The sequence below is a fragment of the Nycticebus coucang genome, chromosome 2 (genome assembly GCF_027406575.1).
Source record: "Nycticebus coucang isolate mNycCou1 chromosome 2, mNycCou1.pri, whole genome shotgun sequence".
NCBI lineage: Eukaryota > Metazoa > Chordata > Mammalia > Primates > Lorisidae > Nycticebus > Nycticebus coucang.
In genome coordinates this window covers 79426539-79453745 of record NC_069781.1, presented here as the reverse complement: position 1 = coordinate 79453745, position 27207 = coordinate 79426539, and the positions used below count along the sequence as shown (strand labels likewise).

The window sequence follows — 27207 nt, the reverse complement described above, 5'->3', positions numbered from 1 at the left end:
ATACAATGCAGTTCTATAATAAAGAACTAGTATATGTAAGCTTAGAATTATAGAAGCTTAAAATTTATACATTTAAGTAGGTCATCAAAGAACATATGCCAATTTCATCCCGATTTTAGGTTATTTTAAAATACATGAACAAAATATATGTGAAAGGCTATATACCAAACTTTACTAATATGTATCTCTGGGAAAGGAATTATAGTTCATTGCATTTTTTTTTTCTGAGATTGGGTCTCTCTTGCCTAGGCTACCGGGCAGTGTCACCATCATAGTGCACAGCAACCTCAAACTCCCAGGCTCAAGTGATCCTCCTGCCTCAGCCTCCCAAGTAGTTAGGACTACTGGCACCCACCGCCATGCCTGGCTATTTTTCTATTTTTTTTTTTTTTTCCCCAAAGAGATGGGGTATTGGTCTTGCTTAGTCTAGTCACAAACTCTTGGCCTCAAGCAATTCTGCCTCAGCCTCCCAAGGTGCTAGGATCCCAGGCATGGATCATACTTTGCCTTCTTTTGCTTTTTTAATATATTTTTTCTAAAGAAAAGAAAATACTGCTCAAGACCAAAACTTTTTCAAATTTGCCTGCTGACCACTAAGATTTTTATGTAGATTTTTAATTATTACACTTGCATATGAGATTACTTTATAGTATTTAATGCTATCTCTAGCAGATTTTGAAATTAAAATAATATTTTTATATACAAATGAGCTGTGTGATAAAGCCTTAGTTCTGCCGTTCAGTTGTTATGTGAGATGATAACTATCATCTTTGTTCCAAAAAAAAAAAAATTAATGAGATAATCAATTGAGGAGATAATCTTTTTTTTCTTTTTTTTAAAATAAAGATGGCAGTTATTCCTCATATAGCAAGGGAATGGCAGAAGTGAGGCGTTGGAAATCCATGTAGCCATTCCCATCACAGAAAATTATTAACTGTCATGAAAGTACAATGAAACCAGAGGTATGAAAATGATAGAAGTACTTAGGAAAAGGGTTTATTTCTTTAATTTTTTGGATTAAATGTGTAGTACTTAACTCATCTGGGTTAAGTTACTGTTTCTTTGTCTTTTTCTTTTTTTCTTTTTAGAGACAGAGTCTCACTTTGTCACCTTCAGTAGAGTGCTCTGACGTCACAGTTCACAGCAATCTCCAGCTCTTCAGCTTAGGAAATTCTCTTGCCTCAGCCTCCCAAGCAGCTGGGACTACAGGCGCTCACCACAACACCCAGCTATTTTTTTGTTGCAGTTTGGCCGGGGCCGGGTTCAAACCTACCATCCTTGGTGTATGGGGCCTGTGCCCTACTCACTGAGCCACTGGCGCCGCCCTGTTTCTTTGCTTTGAGAACGTTACACAAAAGGTGATTTTCATGTTATCGTATTGAATCTATGAAATCTTAAATTTTGAAGTGCACTAGCTAAGAATAGCTAATGCAGAATGTGTGTGTGGGTTAGTGCAGGGGTTGGAAACGCAATGGCTGTCGCCCCACTGCTGTGCAGCCCCAGCTCTGCAGCTCTCTAGCTGAACAACACTTGGCAAGTTACTCAATCTACCTTTGCCTTAATTATCTCATCCATAAAATGGCAGTAAGTGTAGTATCCAAAGTCATTGTGAAGATTAATGAGGTAGGGAATACAATACTTAAGGTCTTGCTTACCACACAGTAAGAAATCAATGAAGCATATTGTTTGATAACATGGAAATCACCTTTTGTGTAATATTTTCAAGGCAAAGAAACAGTTACTCAACCCAGATACATATTATCATGTACTGAATGCAAAGAGCTTTGCAAAGCATTGTCCCCTTTCTTCTTCCCTTATCCTACATATCCTTTGTCTGTTTTTTTTTTTTTTTTAATCACAACAACAAACTGGTATTTCCCAGCTTTTAAAGACGGAGAGAACTAAGGCTCAGTAGCTATGTTGCTTATCCAGGGACTTACAGCTAGTTGATGGCTGAGCTGGGATTTGAACCCACAATGATGTGATTCAACAACTATGCTCTACCATTTAGTTTTCATTTTGTCTTGACAATCTATTTAATGAATGTCATAGCCTAATGTAAATGCAAAATAAAGTCCACCAAAGAGAAAGAAACACACCAAAAGGCATTAAAAGAAAACATTAAAAAAAAAAATTTGTTGAGAGGAAGAATTCAACCGAAAGTATTAGCTTTAATTCTGTGCAGTTCCTTACCATGTAATATCCTGGCAGTAGCTTCTGAAGGAACTCAGCTTCTTTATGTTGAACTGTTTTGATGATAAATTCATCATCACTGGTCAGAAAAAATAAAGATCCGCTGGCTCCAGGGTTGCATAGCTCTATTAGAGGTTCACTGCAGATGGAATACTAAAAGAGCAAATAAATAAACATTTAAAATATACTTGATGTATAGAATACTTCCGAGGAGGACAATGCCAGCATGATATACCTTGGCCATTCTGAAATAGGAAGCCCTCTCTACTGGCTTTAAAAGAGGCCCCATATACCAAGGGTGACGGGTTCAAACCCGGCCCCGGTCACACTGCAACCAAAAAACAGCCGGGCGTTGTGGCGGGCACCTGTAGTCCCAGCTACGTGGGAGGCTGAGGCAAGAGAATCGCTTAAGCCCAGGAGTTGGAGGTTGCTGTGAGCTGTGTGAGGCCACGGCACTCTACCGAGGGCCATAAAGTGAGACCCTGTCTCTACAAAAAAAAAAAAAGAGGCTCTAGGAATGCTAAGAAGGCTCTTGGTGAGATTTCTGAAGACTTATTTGGTCCATTGTCTTAATAATTCTGTGATGAAAAACAGACATGCCCTCCCCCTGCAATTATCATGTGATAGAATCATGAATCATCCCATCTGTCCTGAAATAATTGAAATAGTAATGTTGACTAAGGTGCTTTGTTTCCAGTAAGTGTTCATAAAAATAATGTGATCCACACTGCACATCTATTGCTGCAACACCAACCCCTCTTCTCTTTTCACTATTTATTTTTCCAGGAGATGTCATCCACTCATGGTTTCAACAAGGAGATGACCCTAACATCTGTATCTCCAGCCCAGAACTCTCTCTAGGGCTCCAGACTTGTTCATCAAACATGCAATAGACAATTTTACTTGGTTATACCACAAACACTTTGGAGGCATCAAGTTCAAAGTAAAATTCATCTCAGGGCTATGTTTAGCCCATATGGTGCCTTTGTAGTAATTAGAAAGATGCATCCCTTTATCTTGGCAGATGCAGTGCAAGCGCGGCATCCAAGGTTGGAGAGTACAAGAAGGGCTGGATTCCAGTCACCACTCCTTCCTCTCAGCCAGGTAGGAATGCTTGGGCAGTGCACACCCTGCACAACTGTACATGTTGACTCTAGATCCTCTGTCCCTTATCTTAGAGAATGGAGATATTGTTTACCTTGTTCCCCCTACCAGAAGCCTGGGCATCATTCTCGACTCCTCACATTTTTTCATCTTCCCCATCCAGACTGTTGATTCTGTGTGCCCCTTGCATGCTACCCCTTCTGCCAATTATGCTAAGTTCAATGGATTTTTCATCATTTCGTGGTTGGAGTCTTACAGTAAGCTCCTGGTCTAAAGTGGCCACGCTCATCCCCTCCAGTACGTTCACCAGGAAACCAGAGATCTTTCTAAAATGCAAATCTGATCAGGCTTTTCTGGGCCTTCACATTTTCTAATGGTTTTTAACGGAGCTTTCAAGGGCATGAATGTTCCAGTCTCCTCCTCAGCCTGCTTCCTTCAATAAACTTTAGCTCTAGCCACATAGAGTGACTTCTCAAGTTCTGGAAGGAGCCACTCTACTCCAGGGCTTTTGCATTTCCCTTTGCCTAAAACAATCCCCAGGCTACTTTACCCTGTTTAACAACCCCTCATTCCTGTGTTCAGTCAACACTTAAATAACAGCCACTGAGCATCTGCTGCATGAAGCTTGTATCCTAGTAGGAGGAAACAGACAGTAAACAAGTAAACAAATGATCCATCAGAATATGGATCTACGTGCTATGGAGAAAAATGAATCACAGAGAGAGGCAGGGAGTACCAGCAATGAGCCAGGGCTGGGTTGCAAAAGGGCTCACTGGGAGGGTGGCATCAGAGCAGAGGCATCAGGTCATGTGGCTGTCTGGGGAAATGGACATTTCAGGCAAGGGAAAAGGCAAATGCAAAGTCCTGAGACCTGAGAATTCAAGACACAGAAAGGAGGCCAGTGGCCAGAGCAGAGGGCCAGGAGGAGAAGGCTGAAAGGGTCGCGAGGGCAGACCACGTAGGGCACTGCACAGCCATGTGAGAACTCTGGCCTCTTCTCCTAGGGACCTGGGACTCCACTGGAGGGTTTAGAGCAGACATCACTCTGTCTGGTGGGGACAGAAGCCTCTGAGGATGGAAAGGAGGAAGATGCAAGGAACACAGTTCACAGGCTGTCACAACAGCTTTAGCCTGTGTCTGCTGGGACAGCACTTGCTCTGGAAAACTCTCCTGTGCTTGAGTCCAGATAAATTGCTTCCTGGCCCTGCATTCCTCATCACAGAAGTTACCAGAGAGTCCTGCAATTGCCTATTTCCTTTTCCTGAGTTCCCACTAGACTGTAAAACTCTGTGTGAGGAGAAACTCTGAGTGTTGGATACTCTGCTACAGTCCCAGCACCTGTGCCTTGCGCACTCATAGCCAGGGCTCGATGAACTTCTGTCAGGCAAATGGCTGAACTCCACCAACAACTTGAGGGCTGTAAATCTCACTAAAAGTGCTAAAAACCAGCAGAGAAGGCCATTTTTGTGTTTATTAACTAATAACTCAGATGATCAACTAGAGAAAAAGTGGAGGGCAGAGAAAAAGAAAGGCGGTTAATATAGGTGTGAGGTCAGGACCAACTTGGCAAAAGCAGGGGCTGAAAGAATTGTATCTATTTTCATTTTTTATTTTTCTATTTTTAAATTAGAACTGACAAATAATATGTATTTGTGGGGTATGATATGACATTTCAACAACGTATTCATTGTGGAGTGATCAAATCTGGCTCATTAACATATCTACCACCTCACAGTTCTTTGTGGTAAGAATATTTAAAATCCATTCTTTTTGCAATTTAGAAGTATATATTCTTGTTGACAATAGTCACTGTGCTTTGCAGTGGACACCAGGACTTGCTCCCCGGTGTAGCAGACTTTGTGCTCTTTGACCAACAGTTTCACCTCTCCCTGCCCACCCCCTCCCTGCTCGTAGTCACCACCACGCTCTCCACTTCTGTGAACTTGACCTCTTCAGCGTCCCCATGAGTAAGATCATGCTTATTTGTGTTTCTGTGCCTGGCTTATTTCACTTCGCATGTTTTTGGGATTCATCCGCATTGCCCCAAATGGCAGTATTTCTTTTGTTCTTAAGGCTGAATAGTATTCCATTATGTATGTACCACATTTTATAAAATCTACTTATCCTACTGACAGCACTCAGGTTATTGCCATCTTAACTCTAGTGAAAAATGCTACAATGAACGCTTGTCTTTGACATACTGATTTCGATTCCTTTGGATATATACCCAGTAGTGGCATGGCTGGATCATGTGATAGTCCTATTTTTAGTTTTCTGAGGAACCTTCATACTGTTTTCCAAAATGTTTGTACTAAGTTAGAGTCCCACCAACAGTGTAGGAGGGCTCCCCGGAATGCACATCCTCACCAACATTTGTTATCTTTCATCTTTCTGATAATAGCCATTCTAACAGTGTGAGGTGATATCTCACTGCGGTTTTAAATGGCACTGCTCTGATAATTAGTGGTATTAAGGGCTTTTTTTCATTTATCATTGACTATTTTATATTTTGAGAAATGCCTATTCAGTTCCTTCATCCATTTTATAATAGGGTTGTTTTCTTGTTATTGAGTAGTTTGAGTTCCTTATATATTCTGGATATTAACCTCATATCTGATGTATAATTTGCACATATTTTCTCCCAATCTAAGGGTTGTCGTCTAACTCTGTTAATTGTTTTCTTTGCTGTGTAGAAGCTTTCTAGTTTGATATGATATCAAATTCTTGTTTTTGTTGCTTGTGCTTTTTGGGTCACATCCAAGAACTTATTGTCCAGACCAACATGTTACAGTCTTCCCCCATGTTTTTCTCTAGGCCAGTGGTTCTCAACCTTCCTAATGCTGCAGCCCTTTAATACAGTTCCCGTGGGTTGCGACCCACAGGTTGAGAACTGCTGCTCTAGTAGCTTTATAGGTCTTTATATTTAAGTCTTTAATCCATTTTGGGTTGATTCTTATATATATGGTGTGAGATCAGTGTATAATTTTATTCCTCTGGATGTGGACAGCCAGTTTCTCCAGCACGGTTTACTGAAGAGCGTGTCCTTTTCCCATTGCATGTTTCGTGGCACGTTGGTTGAAAATCAATTGACTATAGAAATGTGTGGGATCATTTCTGGGCTCTCTATCCTATTCCATCGGTTCATGGATCTGTTTTTAGGTTAGTACCATGCTGTTTTGATTACTATAGCTTTGTAAAATAACCATATCTTGAGGCTTGGTGCCCATAGCTCAGTGGTTGGGGCACTGGCCACAAACACTGTGCTGGCAGGTTCAAACCCGGATGGGGCCTGCTAAAACAACAATGACAACTATAACAACAACAACAAAAACAGCCAGGTGTTGTGGCAGGCACCTGTAGTCCCAGCTACCTGGGCGGCTGGGCGAGAGAATGGCTTGAGGCCAAGAGTTTGAGGTTGCACAGCTTGAGCTGTGATACCACGGCACTCTACCGAGGGCAACACCATGAGATTCTGTCTCAAAAAAAAGAAAAAAAAAAGAAGCATATCTTGAGGATGAAGGTATCTGAAAACACAAAGGCTGAAAACCTTCCAAATAGTTTATTCTGGGTTTGTGAATATTTAAATCATAAAAAAATCTGGAAGGAAGGACAGAAGAGAGGGACGAGGAGAAGGAGGAATGTAATCTGACCAAAAGGCAGTTTCTAAAAAAACAGAAGAAGAAGAAGAAGAAAGCCAGTTTCTAGATGCCACCTTTTACATAATCTTGCTTTTGGCAGAACTGTGGACAAAGGAAACAAAATTCTCCAAGAAAAGAAAGAAGCAAGTGTTTGCTGGCAATTTCCACCTTTCACCTCCTCTTCGTTCTGCTGGCCTTTCTTTTTGATGCTGTCTCGCTAAGCAGTGCTAGAGCCCAAGCCCTTATGGGGGAGTTGAGGGTGAGTTAGGAAAACGAAAATAGCCATCAGACTGCAGACAGGATGCCATAAAAGCTAAGAGGAAGCAGAGAGCTCTTGATCAGCCATGTGTGCAGACAAAGCATCTATGTGGAAGGGTGATTTATGGAAAGGGCATGACATCTGTGCCAGTTGCTAGTTACGTGACCCTGAGGAAGGAGTTTAGCATTTTGGAATCTTAGGAGCCTCATCTCTAAAATAAAAATAATAATATGTACCTGAGAGCAGCTAAAAGTTTTTAAGGTGAATGCTTTAAAAACCCCTGGCAAAGAGTGATCACTTATTATTTCCGTAGTTATTTTTATAATACATGATCAAATGCAGGGGAGAGTGGGGCACAGCCTGCAATACCCCTGCTCCCCAGGGAAGTAAGGAAGGGTGCCGCTGCCTTAGGATGCACTCAGGTTTTCAGCCGAATGCCCTCGACAGTAGGGTTACCCAGAGACACTAAGACATTCTGAATGAAGCAAGAAAAAAGTGTGTCTGTCATATACTAATGAATTTGAGAGCCTGGAAAATAAGGTGTGGACCTTAAGCTCTAATAAAAAGGGAAAGCAGACCCCAGAATCTTTGAAAAAGTTCTCATTCTTATGGCACACCTCCTGGGTGTGGGACACAATTACAACAGGGACCGTTCCTAACCAACACAAACATTGTAACCTAACCGTTTATATTCTCATCTTAATCTGAAAAAACAAAAACAAAACAACCTAACAGCTATCTGTAAAACTTTGTCCTCTGGTTATTGTGGAGATTTAATTTGACTCAGAAGTCAAGTGAACATTAAAATATATATGCAGAAAAAGTTCTGATTCTGTGTATCTTGGCATCTGAACTCCCGACATAGAACTTTCTTACAGGCAGGCGTAGTTGTTGTGAAAGGACAGAAACAACAAAGGATGCAGGAATTAGAGGCTGCAAAATGGAGAAATTAAAGTATGATCCAGGAAAACCTGACTAGAAAAGCTGGATTCAAACCTAAACATCTACTCTTAATCAAAGTCTCAAAGTCTCAATTCTTCTGTAAGATGTGATATAATATAGAGACTATTTCTTCGGTTATTAATTAGTCAAATACTCTTTTAATATTATAAATTAACATGAATGGAATAAATGATTGTTTTAACTCACTTTGGGGGGCTACTAATAATAGCACGGCATCAATGTGCAATAAACTGTGATGAAGATAATGAACAGGGATTTTTGTACCTGGGACTAACCCTCTAAAATTCACTCTGCAACCTGGTTACTACGTTCTCTTCTAAGCAACCTTCTCTGCTCCTTTTAAGAGCAAATGAAGGGGAGAGATGGGAACACTTTAATTAGTCATGATCAACAAGCTCCTGGGTTTTATGCACATTGCAGGCACTATCATCTGTGCAAGCTGCTCACATGGATTCATTTTCTCGCTCTAATTTCCTGCAGGGCTCCCTGCTATACCCACTGGAAAGAAAGCAAAGCTCAACCCAGCTGGGCCCTGCTGGTGCAAATCAACAAGGTCAACTTGCACCCTGTGGCAGAGATCATTTTACCTGCCATTTCTTTCCCCAACGGCATAAAATATTCACTCTGCTTTTTCTCCCTGGTGCAGGTGAACCTGGAAAGACTCACATAAATTATACTGGATTTTTGAATATCTGATGGTGAAGGAAGGAATCAATAGCTTATTGTCCAGGCAGAGATAGGGGTGCTGTGGGGCCCCTGGCTCTTGCCTTGGGAGGTGTTTGTCTCTTAAAAAATAAGGAAAAAGCAGGGTTCACACTGCTGTGTGTGCAGAAGCACCATCAATGTACTGTTTCACCGTCCAAATTATGCGTGTTTCAACATGAAACTTATAATCAGCATGCATGTGGTGAATTTTAATGGTACTGAGAACATAAACAGAATAATTCAGGCAGAAATCCAGATGCAGCAGGACACAGCTGAGTAAAAATACATGCATATCAAAAAAACAAAATACACGCATATCACAAGTATTTAACATCAAACCTATCCAGGGAGTTACCAACGGCTAAATAACATTCATCTAACCCACAGCATGGATCAGTATACAATCAGGAGCACAGGTTAGAGCAGCCCTGTTGGACAGATGCCAAGATGGGCTTCGGGATCTGTACTGTATCCTTTGTCTGTTTAGTCTTATTTTGTGTGTGTGTGAGCACGCACTTTATTTGGGCTTAACTCTTCCGAAAAGTGCTTTGTTAGAGGTGTTTGACCTCTTTCAGCTGTATTCTTCAGAATGGATAATCACAGTTGGGTGGGAGAAGGAAAGGCTACCCCAAGCCCATGTTGGATGAGAGGTCTGGGACTCAGTGGGCAGGAACCATAAGGCCAGCTGGGTAAGGGCCACCAAACACCGGGGGAAGGATGGGGACACCACTGTCTGGCTTAGGCTCTGCTCCCCACAGTGTGGGTAAGCTTGGCCACCCCCTCTTTCTGACCCCAGCTTCAGAGTTCTCATCTATAAAATGAAGTGCTGAGTTAAAAAGTCTTTGAGGGTTAAGTGACTTTGTGAAGCAGGTTGCGTCATGCAGAAGATCCTTTCCTCATCTACCACACTCAAGATCAAGCAGTTTGAAGCTGAGTTTCCAGAAACTCCCAAGATTTGTCAGGAAGCAGGTGCCTCAGTCCTGGGCTCCACGTGTCTCCAGGGCAGAGGCAGGTGGATGGTTGCAGCTGTAGAAACCAGGCAGTCAAGTTAAGCTAAGGCTGCTGCCCTTGTTCTATTTCTTGCAAGTCACAGAGATGTGTCTCGTCATTGAACTATGTGCATGGTGAATGAGGAAAGGAGAAAAACAGAATCAAACAAAAGTACGCCTATCTGCCTGGCTCTATCATTCCTCCACCTTGCAAACTACATTTACATACATAAAAGGAGAGAGAATCGCGTAAGGGACACCTATCTATCTTCCAGCTTCAATAAGGATCAATTCATGGCCAATCCTGTTTCTTCTATACCTCCAAAGGCTCCCCTACCCAATTTCCCTCAGATTCTTCTCCTTCTCTTTCTTTTTTTGGCTTTCAGTAAGTTCTCTTATAACAGTCTTACTGAGATATGTCATATACCATACAATTCACCTACCTAAAGTATACAACGCTTCCAGTTAATTTTTTTATATTGACACAAATTTTACATTTTTATGGTGCATAACATGATGTTTTAATCACTGGAACTAATTAAAATATCCTTTACCTCACATATTTGTCACTTTTGGGGTGGCAATTTTCAAGGATGTGAAACATTGTTATTAGCTATAGGGACCATGTGGCAGAGGCCTCCTGTACTCGTAACTACTGTCTAACTGAAATTGTGTGTCCTTTGACCAGCTCCTCAGATTCTACAGAAGCAAATTCCCAGCATCAAATCATTTCATCTGTAGATATTTCAGTATGTACCTCTAAAGGGGGACTCCGTTTTAAAATAGAAACATAATATCATCATCCCACCAAAAAAGTAATTCCTTAACACCATAAAAATCTTTATATTTCCTTCATTTCCTATAATTTAGGAGTTTATTTATTTGAATTATCTTATCAATCTTTTTTTTTTTTTTGTAGAGACAGAGTTTCACTTTACTGCCCTCGGTAGAGTGCCATGGCGTCACACGGCTCACAGCAACCTCCAGCTCCTGGGCTTAGGTGATTCTCCTGCCTCAGCCTCCCGAGCAGCTGGGACTACAGGCGCCCGCCACAACGCCCGGCTATTTTTTGGTTGCAGTTTGGCGGGGGCTGGGTTTGAACCCACCACCCTCGGTATATGGGGCCGGCGCCCTGCTCACTGAGCCACAGGCGCCGCCCTATCTTATCAATCTTTAATAGGCTCTACCTATGAACGTTCCTGATCAAAACCCTCCTCTCCAGTCCAGTCTCCAGACTGGTCCGTTCAAAGTCCTTCTGAACATCCAATGTATTTATAAATCTGGTCCCGCAGTCTAGACAACATCCTCTCCACCCTGACATCTGTCCCTTCTTTTCTACGTATTAAAATGCTTTGTACTTTCTAAGGCACAGTTAAAACCACATGATGCCCATATAAAGACCTCCAAATCATCACCCCAACAGAAGGAAAGACCCTTCCTCCCCCTGAAATTCTGGAACATTTCATGTTTTGCTCAGACAATCGAATTCCAATTTGATTCTAAGTTCTCTGAGTATCATGCCTTGTAATTTTTTGAATCTCCCAATAACTATTAGGAAGTATTTTAGATACAACAGGTGTACAAAGTACTTAGCAATTGATTAATTTACATCTTGTCAGGTGCAGGGACCAAGACTTTTGTGGTGAGGAGCCATCAGCGTAGTCTCCTGTGCTCCTTTGTGATACTCTGATCCCATATGAAACTAATTTTTCCAGCTTCAACAGTCTTATTCCTGTGGGGGAGTGGGGGGGCGTGGTCAGTGACTGACTTCACTGAGGGTTTTTTTGTACATCTGTTTAAACAGGACAACAGAACATGTGAAAATGAAGCAATGGTGGGGTCAGTCAGTGATTCCTCCCCCCATTGGAATGTGACTTCACTCATCGGGAAACTTCTGTAAGTTAGGTGAAGTTGTCTGGAAAGGGGCCCTCTCTAAAGAAAGCAATTTTATGAGGCTAGGACCAGTGAAAGAACGGACTTCCAGCCTGTGAGGCAACAGACACGGGGGCGCTGAAGACAGATACTCATTTTGCCACAGTGACTGGATCATGTTCCGAGATGCAAGTCTATTGCATCTCTTTGCTGGTAAGAGGGAGAATACCTTAAATTCTAATGTACAGCAGAAAAGGAGAGACCAACCTTGTTTTCCATAATATAATATCAAAACCCCATTAGGGTCCCCAAACACGTCCCCCCAATGATGGCTGCCCTCAGTAACTATAGAATGGCTACAAACCAAAGGATCTTCACACACACACAGCATAAATGGGTGTGTTGTGTTCTTAAGTTGGTAGCGATGTGTAGAGGCACCTGATATTTCAGTTAAAAGGCGAGTGGTGTGAGGGAGAGAGGGAGAGAGGGAAGGGGGGAGAGCACATACAAGCACACGCAATATGGACATAAACATTTAAGGGCAGCAAGATGTCCAGGGACTTTCTACTTGGTCCTAATTTCTCTATAGACATGTATTTACGTGGCTTGAGGAAACAATATTATCTTATCAGGCAGAAGTCATAATTTTCTTAGACTGATTAAAAAAGACGATCATTAATGTCTTTTCATCAGCATAGAACAAAATAGCTTTACATTTAATTATTTACATCTGACACAAATTATAAGATGCATTTTAAATACCCTTTGTTATCACTGAATGGTGTTGCTATACTGCCTCTGAAAACCATTATCCTGGGATCTGGCTCAAGTCTTGTTAAGATCTTTCAGAACGGAATGAACTATAAATATTTAATCGCATCTTTTCTACAGTTTCTTGAAAACCAATTTTGAAAAGCCCTGGGGTGTTAACAGTGATCAAATTATGAAAAAAACCGTTTTTTTTTTCACTTGCAACAGAAAGGAAGTTCCTGGCTCTTTCAACAGAAATAAGGTAAAACTCTGAGGTCACACCAGATTACTTCACAAAGAGGCTGTTGTTTTTGTACCTCCTAAGTGCCAGAGGGAAAATGGCGAGAAAAGACAAATTGGAGGATGAAATATGCCCTTGTACCAAATAAAAATATGTTTAAAAAGAGCTTGCATGAAGATATGTTGAGAACAAAACTATCCAGGTTCTTTAAAACGTCATTCAAATTTGTAGGTCAAGGTGAAATGGTTGTGGGCCAAGGCAGGTTTGAGATAAATGGTAATAAAGGCAATTAAAATAGAGAGGTGTTCACATAGAATCTAATCAGCAAAATTCACAGGAGTATTTAGAACTAATTATAATATATCTGTTCAAATAATTATCTGAAGTCGCAACTGATATCATAGTTATTTAAATATCAATTACCATAGCAGATTTTGTAGCTATCAGTTAAAAGCTGCAGAATCAAATCAAATTTCCTGATGCTAAACTTATAATCATTATAAAACTGGGGAATTTTACTACACCTCAGACCTTTATAAAATAAGAGACACAAGCTGCTTGTCACTGTTGCTATGCAACAAGTATTTACATCACACATTTCTGTAGGATGAAGGAAAATGACAGGTTCTTACCAAGTAATCATCAGGCTTGATACCAAAAAGTTCTCTGAAATATCGGAACGCTAATGGAGCATATGTCTTAAATCTGAAGTCTGGGTAGTGATGTGCTGGGGTCAGATTGCTCCCTTCACTGAAGTTAAAATATCAAAGAGAGAGAAAAAGAAAGAAATCATTAGCAAAGACAATTTTGACTTCAAATTCTACCCCTATTACTTGGGCCAATTTCACCTCTAGAAAAATTACCCACTGATAGTGAGTCTCTCAAAGTTCATATCAAAGGCCAATGGTCGTCAGCTCTAAGCAGATGCTGACTCGGGGAGGATCACTCTATGCAGGAGGTACCTGCCATCCACCTGCCTCCAGCCTGGAAAGTCTTCATCTCTCTTTGCCTCCTTCCTGGGAAAATCACTCTATCTCCCCCTGTGAAATCACACTGTAATGTGAGTAATAAGACCCAGGGCTTAGTTTGCGGAGCAAGTTCAAAATGCATTTTGGGGGATGGGCGTGGAGGCTCACACCTATAATTCTAGCACTTTGGGAGGCCGAGAAGGGTGGGTTGTCTGAGCTCAGGAGTTGAAAACCAACCTGAGCCAGAGTGAGACCCGTTTCTAAAAAAAAGCCAGGCATTGTGCTGGGCACCTGTAGTCCCAGCTACTGAGGAAGCTGGGGCAAGAGAATCACTTGAGCCCAAGAGTTAGAGGTTGCTGTGAGCTATTACACCACCGCACTCTACTGGGAGCAACAAAGTGAGACTCTGTCTCAAAAACAAACAATAACAACAGAAAACAAAATGCATTTTTTTTACTACGAACTTTGGATATTTGATAAACATTTTAAACTAGAAATAAGTAAAATAATTCTTAAAATATCCTACACCATTGACCATCATGCTGGATGAGATTTCAATCTGAACTCTTCCTTATATTTATGTATTCCAAAAAAGAGAGACCCTAATCATTTAAAAAAAATTTAAAACATGATTTTCATTTCCAAATATATCATCCTCCCCCGTTTTCTGGGTTTATTTTTAAAAAATTGTGCATAATATTTATGATCTATAAAATAAAGAATAAACCAATGAATACCCACGAACCCTAAATGCTGCTTGAGAAAAACAACATTATGCATATAACTGAACTCCCTTCTGTACTTTTTACTGATCATACACATATTTAGAGACATCTGTTGGCCCAAGTTTTGATATTTATCAATCTCATCCTTTTTATTCTTGGACTTTACACATTGTTATATTTTTTTGTGACCTCATAAAACACCTAATCTACTCATACCTAAATTTTTCACCGTGAAAATTAGAACGATGCAATAGAATTTTATGTAAAGGTTCAAGATCTCTTTCTACTTCACTCTAGGTAGGACACTGTTAGCCTATACAAATTTATCATGGTCTCTTTTTCATGGAGACCATACAAATAAGACTTTGCAAATAAAAAAAGTAAGCAACCACACAACAGACTCTTGAAATCTATACAATTTAAGTTTGTTGAGGTCAGATTTTTACATCATTGCTTCACACATTGTAGACACACAAGTGTTTGTTGAGTAAAAAAATGAGTTTTCATTTTTCATTCATTTCATACTATTACAGTAAAGTTGATCCTTACATAGTATTTGTGTTAAAAAAAATGAATATATGGCAAAAATTCCGCAGAGTAAAAAAATTCACCCCTGGAAAGGAAATAACTATTCAATATACCCAGTACAGCCAGTTTTCCCTCCTACATCACGGTTACGGATGACTGTTTCTTTTGGTGAATACAGAGGAAGAGTCGGCTTGTGTTACTAGGGGACATCATCTTATAATAAATGGCTATCGTTAAGGCTAGCTACACCCGAGCAGCAGCAAGGCACACACACGAGGAGGGTGACGCGGACACTCCGACTCACTGAGAGAAAAGCAAAGCTCGCTGTGTGAATGGCCCCCAAATCACCTGCTCATTTAAATGGTGGTTGTTTCTCTAAGCAAGTGCAGCTGCATCTTCACAACATCACATAATGCCTCAGCAGTGGGTCCAAATATTTTCTCAGGATGATTCTAGAATGATTCTAGAACTTATATGATATGAAATAATTTATGAATATGGATTATATAGAAATAAAGGGTAAAAACAACAAGGCTCGAAGTGGTGACCTCTGACCTCCTTCCTCACTTTTGTAAGCAAGTACAAATGATCACAATTCCTTAGACGCCGAAATGGGCAGCTTTCAGTACTTCTGATTCCTTATTCTACTCTCTTTTTCACTTTCTGACTCACGCAAGGTAATTCATTCTATTAGAGCGGATTTCCTTCCACACTAAACAGGCAAGATAAAACACCCATTTTCTATTAAAAGGAGTTTCATTCTTATGCAACTGGGGCCCAACGTCTATGCAGAGGATACTGCGTTTTCTGTTATTATTTTTGTTTTTGGTTAATTTTGAGCTTCTTAGATTGTTCACCTTTCCCTGAAGCTTCCATTAATTATAATAATTTTCCTTGGATTCACATCTCCCTGACAACTGTGGTTAACTCAGTCATGGTGTGAAAGGATAGAGTTAGGTTTCTCTGGCGATAAGACAGACACACATAAATGTCACATGTACCTACAGCAGAACCATCTTCAGGCTAGGAAGGAGGACATCTGTTTCTTTAGGTACATACCTTGACAACAGGCTTAAAAAGCCACTAAATCCATACCTATAATCTTAGCACTCTGGGGGGGCTGAGATTCCAGGGCAACAACAACAACAAAAAGTAAACATATAAAAATAAATAAATAAAAAAGCCACTAAATGTGTAAAAAAACAACAACAACCTAACGTTGGGCCACATTAAGATACAAAGAGTGGCATGGGTCAGGCTTGCCTGCATGGGACAATCAATGAATTATATTTATATAAATGGAGAAGATGAAAAGGGATGGGCATAATACTTAACAGCAGCAGTATGCAGAATGGCAATTTCTTCATGGCATAAGTAATTGATTGCTGATGCTACACAATTTCTTTTCAAGACAGGACATCAATCTGTTGCCTGGAATGTAGTGGTGTTTAGTCTCAAACCTCTGGGCTCAAGTGATCCTCCAACTTCAGCCTCCCGTGTATCTAAGACTACAAGTGTATCTCACCACACCGAGCTAATTTTTAAATTTTTTTGTAGAGGTGGGGGTCTTGCTTGTTGACTAGGCTGTTCTCAAACTCCTGGGCTCAAGCAATCCTCCTGCCTCTGCTTCCAAAGTGTTGGAATCATAGGCACAAGCCACAGCACCTGGCTGATGTTATACAATCTTGACTCTTATTGTACAAATGAAGGAGACCATTCACAAACAGTGGCTTCTATAAATTAGGTTCATAATACATCATTATTTTTTGTTTGGTTTTTTCCCTCTTATGAACTCAGTTGTCCTTTGATTAATATTAAGACTAGGTTATACTCTCCTAAGCTGCACTGGACACCCTGTGTGCTAGTTAAGAAAATGGGTTTTATAGCCCAGGGAGAACCAGGTTCACTCCATGTCTGCTACTTACATTGAGTTTCACTAGGCCCATTATTGAGCCTCTTCAAATAAAGTGGCTAAGTGAATAGAAAGTGAGGAGGGGTGTGTCCAGCATGTAGAAATCCCTCAGTACGTTTGGATGATTGAGGTTGTACGATGGGCATCAATCAGCCCAGAGTTAAATACTTCCCATGAAGAATGAGTTGACCATGGAGTTAAAAAAAAAGGTAGAAAACTAAAATGTCATAATGGAAAAATATTTGCAAATCATATGACAGACAAAGGGCTAATCTCCCAGTATAAAAAGCATCAGTATATTGCATAAAAGACCAAGAAATTAATTTTAAAGAACAGCCAAGGATATGATCAAGAACTTTACAGAAATGGAAATATATGACTGATATATACAAAAAGATGCACACCCTTGTTCATAATAAAATAAATGTCACTGAGAGACCATAAGATTGGTGAAAATCTAAAACTCTGATATAGTTCAAGGGAAACCGGCACCTTGAGAAGTTATTAATTAGTGGGTATGTAACTTGATGTTTTTCCCATGGGGGACATTTTCCTAACTTCTATCTAAATTACAAATGTACCTAATACTTTGATTCATCAAATGCATGCCTTCGTATTACCCTACAGATCAACTTGTCTATGTGCAAAACAACTATGTTACTCAATATGATAGCCTAGACATCCCTTGCAAGAGGACTGGTCAAATTAATTATGATTCAGCTATAAAATGGAATATTATACAGCATTAAAAAAGAATAATGAGGATGCCTATTATGTACTGACATGGCAAGATCCTAAGGTAAATTAAGTGAAGGATGATGCAAAATGCTACATATGGCACGCCACCACTTGTATAAAAAAAAAGAAAAAAAGTTCTTTTGATATGCATATGCATTAAAAAATCCTTGAAGGAAAAAGAAGCCACTAGGAACAATGATCATTGCAGCTGGACCCTGGTTAATAAAAAACATAGGAACAAAAGGAATACTTTTCACAGTATTCCTTTTAAAAACAGGACAAACCCTATTATGTATTATCATTCATAAAATTCAGTAATTTTTAAAAGTTAGAGGTTAAAAGCCATAAACTTATCCCCCACCCCCAGAGCACCTTGGCATAGTTTGTTTACCTCTGCATATTTAAGTTGCTCTTATGAATACAAAATACCAGTTTGACTTGAATGAAGCTCTAGGGAAGGAAATGCAAATTAATGAGATTGTTGGGCCCTGATATTTGTCAGGATCTACCATGCACAGGAGCAGGATCTAACAGCAAGTCCATCAAGGATCAGCCAGCAGACACCAACCTGGGTTTTCCGAGGCTTCAGGCTGATAGCCCTACTGTGCGTGGGCTGAGTGTGAGCCCACAGAGCCTCCTGGGCATAGATACCAAGTGCTTAGCAACTTCTACCCGTGGCAGAGCTGCCAGGTGCTCAAGTTTCCTGCAGGTTTTCCTTGCCCTGAGCCTGGAATTACCTGCCATGTAACTGTGCCCAGAATCTAGATTTAGCAAAAATGAAGTCTGAAGAGGAGTAGACTTCTTCACAGTTTAAGGTTTACCTTATGTTTCTTCCATACACTTATGTAGTGTGTGTGTGGGTGGGGGGGGGGCCCAAACCCTCATTTTTTTGTCTTGGCATAAATTGACGCTTAGAAAATTTTACCCATGGGGTTTCGGGCAGTCGTTTTAGATGTCTGGATCCCATGGGCCAGGAAAATTTCAACAATAAAAATCTGGAAGTCAACACTGGATTTTCCAGCTTTATTTGGGCACGAACCTAAACAAACACACTATGTTCCCTATCATGTCATAAAAGGGTATTTTCATCCCCCAAAAGGAGGAAGGAATTTCGATTAAAGGACACTTCTTGCTCTATGTTGTTCTTTCCCCCTTTATTTCACCAAGGAGCCATTCAAGTTTAATCATGGGCCAACTGTGGCATTTTGACATTCATCTCTTCTGAGTAGAGTCCATTTCTGAACTCCTGTCTTAGTCTGAAAATACATACATTAACGGAAATTTATGTTTCAAATTACACAATGTTTAAGCTTGAGCCGCCCTCTGGAATTCCCCATTTGGCAGATAAGAAAATCAAAGAGGGAGGGACAGTAATGGTCCAAACTGGTCAGGAACAAATAAGATTGGTAGATTAGCCTCCTACCAAAACAGTGGGAAAGTCACAAGCAGATAGTATATCTTAACGTAGACCTGCCCTTCCTCGCTCAGTCTTCCTTTTCAGGATTCAGTTATAGGTTTCAGGGTGCTCCCTGCTCAAATATGCCAATTACTTTTCCTTGAGGCTCTTGCACCTCAGGGTCAGGAGGGTAGAATTTCACTTATAAAAGCTTTGATTACATAGGTGGCGTTGTCATCTGTATGTTCGATGACCGTCACAGCTTTGTTTATGTGGTTTTAGAACTTTATAACCAAGAACTATTTTTGTTGGCATTGGACTGAAGGATTTGGTGATGAGCAATGGTATAAAACTAATTTAGCATCTCAAAGACGCTCAAAGGATTCAGTTCTGGAGCTGAGACAGAGAGCTTTGTCCTTTGCAGGGCAGCATTTTCTATTTGGTAAGCTTCCTTTGTTTCAAATTATAACCATCAGTCGTGGGCTTAAGGACTTTTGACAAAACTAGTAGGTCAACAACTCCTGGATGCTAGCAAAGGGTGTCACTAAAGGATGCTAAATTCCCTCTCTGTCCAATACAGTTGGACAAGTGACACTATAGTCCAGTAACAAACTATTGGTAACACCTACACTTCAAGCTGGACCTCATGTTGAGTGAGCATGACAATATCCCCCGAGACGTACAGACATGAGACAGAAAAATTTACGTGGCAATACAGTTGGACAAGTGATGCTATAGTCCAGTAACAAACTACTGGTCATACCTACTCTTCAAGCTGGACCTTTGTTAGTAAGGGAATAAGAAGCAGCTTGAGGTATTACCGTCTCTGCCAATTCTGGCAAGGTGGAGATGGCTTAGTCCACACACAACTCTTTATGTAACTCATGAAATAAAATTGATGCTCTCTCTTGCCAAATTAGATAGCCCTCTTGAATGGAAAAATCAAACCAAACCAAACCAAAGACATATTCTTTGCTGGTGCCAACCTCCCTGTGCTGAGCACTTCTGTGATGGGTACATATGAGTTGCCTTGAATAATAGGAGGCTACACTATCTTTTCAGGCCAACCAGCTGACAGCTAATCATTTAAATTCAGCATCTGGTACTGTTCAAATTCCAAAACTAAATACAGTAAAGCATTCTGGGATATCAGATAGTGAGAACATGTGACATCATTGATTATCTAAAGGTTAAACTTCCTAAGAAATTATTATACAGAAAAATTGCATCTGGAAAGCAATTTCAAATAAAGTGTTATATTAACGTAATATGCAGTGCATGTAATTAGTCTTTTACTTTGAACTAAAGGAAGAGGTACATAGCCTTTATTAATAAGAAATTAGTTTCTCCTCATTCCCACCAAATATATGTTGAATAAATATTTAAATTGTTTTGACTTGAAGGGATATCATCTTATCATTTTGCCCAAAAGCAGCCACATCCCCTGTTCCATCCTGAGAAGGTGATTCTGGCAGTTTAGCTGCACATACGGAATGTCGGTATAGATCAGGGGCTGGCAATCTTTTTGGATAAAAGGCCAGATAGTAAACATGGGGCCATATTCTGTGTGGTAATTGCTCAACTCTGATGCTGCTGTGGAAAAGCAGCCACAAACAATTCACAAATGAATAGACACTCTGTGTTCCAATTAGACGTTAAGAGCAGTGAGCCAGATTTGTCCCATGGGGAGTAGTGTGCTAATCCGTGGGGTAGACAGACTCTTAGATGAGTTTATCTCAGCATGCCTTGACATGCAGCCAGTCAAACCTGTAATATCGAGCAATGATATTTGCAATGTTTCTATCTGCAGTCTCCAACTCTTTGGGCTGAAAACCGTTACTTATCTGTGGCCTGTTAGGAACCAGGCCATACAGCAGGAGGTAAGTGGCAGGTGAGCAAGTGTACCTTCATCTGTATGTACAGTCGCTCCCCATCTCTTGCACCACAGCCTGATCTCGGCCTCCTCTCAGATCAGAGGTGGGATTAGATTCTCACAGTAGTGTGAACCCTACTGTAAACTGCCCGTGCAAGGGATGGGATCGAGGTGCTGCTCCTTCTGAGGATCTAATGACCGAGGATCTAAGGTAGAACTGAGGCAGCATGATACTAGTGCTGGGGAGCGGCTGCAAATACAGATTATCATTAGCAGAGAGTTTGACTGCACAGAGACCACAATAAGTTAATTGCTTATAAGCTCATATCATAACTCTAACCCCAGCCTCTGTTCCATGGAAAAGTTATCTTCCATAAAACTAGACCCTGGTGCCAAAAAGGTTGGCGACTGCCAACTTACATGAACCTTTAACGTGTTTGTTTGCTTGTCACTTAAGATAATGTTTTACCCTTGCAATAGTTCTGTGGAATTCTCTCTTCCAATGAGGGTACTGCTTGGCTATCCACATAGACCCTGAAGAGTGCAGCAATCAAACCCAAGGTCTGTTTTCTGTAATGATCCTCACATCAAGCTAAACTCCTATTTTATAAGTGAGGAGATTAAAGTGTATGGGCTTAAAAAAAAATTTTTTTTAGTTAGATAATCATTTTAGAATATGGAAAAATATTTCAAATTTTATTGCCATTTTAAACTGTTTAAAAATAGTTTAAAAGGGAGTGTTAGCTTCTCCTGGAGAGAAGAGACTACAATTGGCTCTCAGAAGGCCAAAGAGGCAGATCTAGGTCCATAATTCTAAGATTAAAGCTGGATATTTTTCCTGATTCAATAAAGCAGAAATACCATCTTTGCTTTATCACCACAGTGCAAAGAAAAACAAAGTTTTAGGGCCAGCCACCCCCGAGTCCATTTATTGGTATTTGGCCTTGGGTTTAGTGACTTAGGGCCTTATTAATTATTTCATAGGTCAAATAGGTGTTTTTGGTAAATATGAAGGATACTAAGAGTAAGCTAATATTACATATCATAAAAACAATATGATGCATAACAATAAAACGATGCTTGGTTCTTAGCTGGTACTTAAAATTTTATCTTTGCCTCCCTTTGCTACAATAGGTTTACATTCACATGGTACAAACATTATCGACTATTCTCTCCTTTCTTTAGCTTATCAATATAGGAATCCTTATCAACATTCTGGAGCTTTTGATCACAGCACAGAATTTGTGGTCAAAATATATTAAGATACGGTCATGGTTCTCTTACTCATCTACTTTGTGATTATGGAAGATTATGAAACCAGATAGTTAAGAGCGATGTTCATATTCTCTTTCAACTCCTCAATACGTCTAGGGCTTTTGCCATCTACAAAATGAAATAATCCACAGAATATGTACATGATATCTAAAAATAACTAGAAAACTCTGAAATAAATAACACAATGTATTTGGTTGCTAAGGGAAACAGATGCTAAAGCTTCCGCGCAGTAAGCAGTAAATGAAAACATCAAGTGCTTCCAGTAATTAGTTCTATGACCCTGGCAGATTCACTGGATTTTTGAGCCACCAGAGACCTAAGAATGTTTCAGGTGCTTACAGCCAGGGCCTGTCCTGCTCACCTTCCCCTACCCTCACCCGCAAATGGGCTTATATATATGGGGCGGGGAAGCCCCATATTTGACAGATTTAGTTATAATTGATATACAATAAACTGTACAATTTGTTAAATTTTCCCATGTGTATACACCTGTGAAAACATGGCCACAACTGAGATACTAAATTTAGGGGCTTTTGGTTGCTATAGTAATTAAGAGATCTTACTGGCAGGGCCTTAGGGGGGGACACCTCTCATGAAATTTGGGATCTTACACAAAGTGTTGTCGCATTTAAAAGAGTCAGTAGTACCTCTATTGAGAAACACTGAGCCCAAGCCCTTTGCTAAACCCATGAAGAAACGGAGTCCAGATGAGGAAACTGATGTAAGATCAATAGGAGTTTCTTTTGTTTTCCTGCAAATGCCTCTGGAGAGTATATTACTTAAACAAACAATATAGTATTTGCTAAAGACATTCTTGGCCTGAAACAAACATCTGATATAGGGCGGTGCCTGTGGAGGAGTAGGGTGCTGGCCCCTTAGGCTGGAAGTGGTGGGTTCAAACCCAGGCCTGCCCAAAAACTGCAGGAAAAAAAAGTCTGATATCCTATTGACCCTTAAAAGCTGTAAATACTCTAAAATGGTATATTTTAAATGAATCCGTGGATGCCTCTGAATAAGGGCAAGCAGGCCGGCTAGCTCCTCCGCCAGTGGCAAGTCTGCTGCCAACTACTTTGGATAACAAAGTGAAGGCCAAAGCTGTTAAAGTGTTTACACTTTGGCTTCTCACTCCTGAGGAGAAGGTGAAAAATATCCTTATTTACCTTAATCATAATGATGCAGTAGGCCTACTGTCCATGAACAAAAGAGGTGTACTCAGAAAGCGCCTTTAAGTACCTCGTGGATGAGGACCTCGTTTATGTACTTCTTGTTGTAAAGCATCTCATACAGTGTCATGTACAATTTAATTGCTAATAGATAAATTTTGGTATATAAAATACTCATTTAAAATAATGTATTAGCTTTATTAGTTATAAGAGCCTTGTATATGTACTAACTCCAAGAACAAAATTTGCTATCTACTGAATAATTATCAATCTAAAATGGGAAGGAATGGGCTGGGCCAGTGGTTCTCAAACTTTTATGTGCTTACAGGTACCTGGAGGGCTTGTTAAAACAGATTGCTGGTGGCACCTGTAGCTCAGTGGGTAGGGCACCAGCCACATACACCAAGGCTGGAGGGTTCGAACCTGGCCCAGTCTAGCTAAACAATAATGACAACTGCAACAACAACAACAACAAAAAATAGCTGGGCATTGTGGCGGGTGCCTCTAGTCCCAGTTACTCGGGAGGCTGAGGCAAAAGAATCGCTTAAACCCAAGAGTTTGAGGTTGTTGTGAGCTGTGACACCACAGCACTCTACCCAGGACAATAGTTTGAGATTGTCACACACACACACAAAAAAAAAACCAAAAGCCCCTACCCCAAAAAACCAGATTGCTGAGTCCCATCTGCAGAGCTTCTGATTCAGTTGGTCTAGGATGGAGCCTGAGAAGCTCCATCTCTAAATAACAGCTCCAGGTAATGCTGATGCTGTGGGCCTGGGGACCTTATGCTTAGGCTATGGGCTCCCCAAGACCCAGCAATAGCCAGCTATGTTGATTGGGTTTTTCCCCACCCACCTTCAGCTATAACTGTTCTCAGTCCCCTGAACCCATGTCACTATCCTTCCATATAAGTCCTCCATTCCTCTTGTTCTTTGTAGCCCCTACCCCTCAAAATAAGGTTGAAATGTCAGGATAGCAGCCCTGGAAGAGCCTGAGAACTCGAACACTTGCAAACACATGTACAAGACTCATAAGCCTAAAGTTTTGGGGTTTTTTTGAGACAGAGTCTCACTATGTCACCCTTGGTAGAGTGCCGTGATGTCACAGCTCACAGCAACCTCAAACTCTTGGGCTTAAGTAATTCTCTTGCCTCAGCCTCCTAAGCAGCTGGGACTGCAGATGCCTGCCACAACGCCTGGCTATTTTTTGTTGCAGTTGTCATTGTTGTTTAGCTGGCCTGGGCCAGGTTCGAACCCACCACTGTGTTATGGGTGCTGAGCCGAGTCTAAAAATTTTACCAAAATTCATGATATCCTGGCTTTCAAGGGAAAAAGAATGTAGTTAATACACACTTGTGGGTGGGGGGATCTTAAACAGACTATTAAAGTCAAACACAGAGAAAATTTCCAACTACAGAAAGAAGTGTCCTGAGCAGGGACTCTAGTTCTCCTGGTTGCTAGTGGACCCTGAGAAGCAAACTTCCAAAGTCCCAGTAGACCGACTTTATTAAGTTAAGTGCATTTAAACCAAAACTAGGCTGTCTGGGTTCATAGCTGATTTTTTTTTTTTTTTTTTTTTTGTGGTTTTTGGCCGGGGCTAGGTTTGAACCCGCCACCTCCAGCATATGGGACCGGCGCCCTACTCCTTGAGCCACAGGCGCCGCCCCATAGCTGATTTTTAAAATGTCTGGGCTGCTTGGTGACTATGTGGGAAGTTAGTGCACATTTACCTAAAGGTTTTATGTTTTAGGCAGTTGACACCTGGACACAGAGATAAATGTATAAATAGCCTTCTTCTGAAGAAATTTTATTTATTTATTATTATTTTGTTTTTTTGGCCAGGGCCAGGTTTGAACCCACCACCTCCGGTATATGCGGCCGGCGCCCTACTCCTTGAGCCACAGGCGCCGCCCAAGAATTTTTTTTTAAATAAGGCAGTAAGAATACTAGTGTTTGGAGTCACCTCAGCCACTCTCACCCAAGCCCCATAATAAATAACAAAATTCTGAAGAGAAGTATTTATTTGAAATATAAATGTGTCTGAAAAGTCAATCTTCATAGCCCCAAAGACAAAACAATTATCCCCAAGTCCCCAAATTAAATATCTTTTTTTTTTTTTTTCAGGGGCAGGGTTTGAACCTGCCACCTCCAGTATATGGGGCTGGTGCCTCACTCCTTTGAGCCATAGGCACCACCCTAAATATCTTTATTTTTATGTTCTAGACCATTTTCTTTGAAAAATCCTGTCAGTTGTGGTAACATTTCCAATTTAGTAACGATTACTTCTTCTCTTCCTAAACGAAGGTAGTTACGGACTTTGAAATTTATTTATTTATTTTGTTGTGGTAAAACAGACTGCAACATAGAACTTGCCATCTTGACCATTTTAAGTGTATAGCTCTGGAGCATTACATTTACATTGTGTGCAAACAGCCTGGTGCAGTGGCTCATACCTGTAATCCCAGCACTTTGGGAGGCCAAGTGGGGAGGTTTGCTTGAGGTCGGGAGTTTGAGATCAGCCTGAGAAAGAGCAAGACCCTGCATCTACTAAAAATAGAAAAACTGGCCGAGCGTTGTGATGAGTGCTTGTAGTTCCAGCTACTTGGGAGGGTGAGACAGGAGGACTGCTTAAACCCAGGAATTTGAGGTTGCTGTGAGAGTGGCTGATGCCACAGCACTCTAACCTGGGACAACAGAGTGAGACTGTCTCAAAAAACCCAAGAATTATTGTGCAACCACAACACTAATGATAAAAGTTTAAGGCAACGTGCCTGGGTGATGTTGGTGTTTTTGCAAATGCAGTGTCAAAACAGTAGAATTCTCACACATTTTCAAGAGGAAAGTTAAAGTCATCACAAAAGAAGAAGACAGAGGAGCTGGAAGTCTGGATTCACATGCCGGGGCCAGTTGTGGGCCCACTAAGCCTATTTTCTTTACATTAGGAATAGCAAAAACCTGGCAGGAGTCTGCTTCCTGGAAGCCTTCTTATCCTAAAACCATGGCAGACGTTACTCCCTGGTTACTGCATTCTTTCCCACTGAATCTAAAAAAGTCTTCTCCACCTGGTCTTCCAGACATTTGTCACAAGTATTTACAGCAGGCCCACAGACGAAGCCCACTTGTCATCTCCATACACTGCATGGCCTCCTGATGCCACAGGCAGGAAAATAACAAGCATCTGAACTGCTGTGACCTTGCCAGATGACCAACATATAAATTAGGACATGTAAACACGGGCATGGTAGGAAAGATAGGAGGTTGCCACAAAAAATGTTCTTACCTGGGGAGGAACACACTTTCCACCACATAAAAGTCTTGCATGAGAACATCTCGTTCCGGCTTGGAAGTGAGATTGCCCACCGTGTAGCCTATTCCCAGCTGAATAGCACCTTTAATTGCAGATGATGCGGTCTGCAAAGGAAACAAGGGTCTCAGTGTTAGGGCCTTGGATGATGTTGCAAGCAACAGAAACAGTGGAGGGAGGTTGGATTTTCTTTCTTATTCCTAAACAATGAGGAAACTGATGTTTGAGTAGATGATAGGTTATTTCTTTTGATGGAGAATCTATTCCAAATATTAAGCATCTTTCTTTTCAGGAAATTATTTGTTGTGATTGTTTTTCCAACATTTTTATGTTGCTAAGGCTAAGTTAAAGTCCAACATGCCCATCTTTCTTTTATTAAAAACTTAAAAATGTGGTAGAACACTTTCAATCCATAGCATTATAATTTCTGCCCAAAACTACATGGTACAGATACTTAAAAAAATCAGAATGTCCATAAGATACATGTACCCATGGATTAGTAAGAGTATTTTCTCTTCATAAGAAATAAGAAAGCAATAAATTATTTGAATCCATAATCAAAATTTCCAACATTGATCTGTGCTAAAATATATAGCATTGGGACACCTATAT

At 40.6% G+C, this 27207-nt stretch overlaps 1 protein-coding gene across 1 annotated transcript in view; it reads right to left on the bottom strand.

Annotated features, from left to right (window-relative positions):
* PIP5K1B (phosphatidylinositol-4-phosphate 5-kinase type 1 beta) overlaps positions 1 to 27207 on the bottom strand; it is a 303995-nt gene that overhangs the window by 113975 nt on the left and 162813 nt on the right. The window contains exons 4-6 of the mRNA XM_053574514.1: positions 26572 to 26702; positions 13347 to 13464; positions 2194 to 2346 (exon numbers count right to left, since the gene is read on the bottom strand). Of these exons, the coding sequence (XP_053430489.1) occupies positions 2194 to 2346; positions 13347 to 13464; positions 26572 to 26702 (402 nt within the window). The remainder of the gene's footprint in view (positions 1 to 2193; positions 2347 to 13346; positions 13465 to 26571; positions 26703 to 27207) is intronic.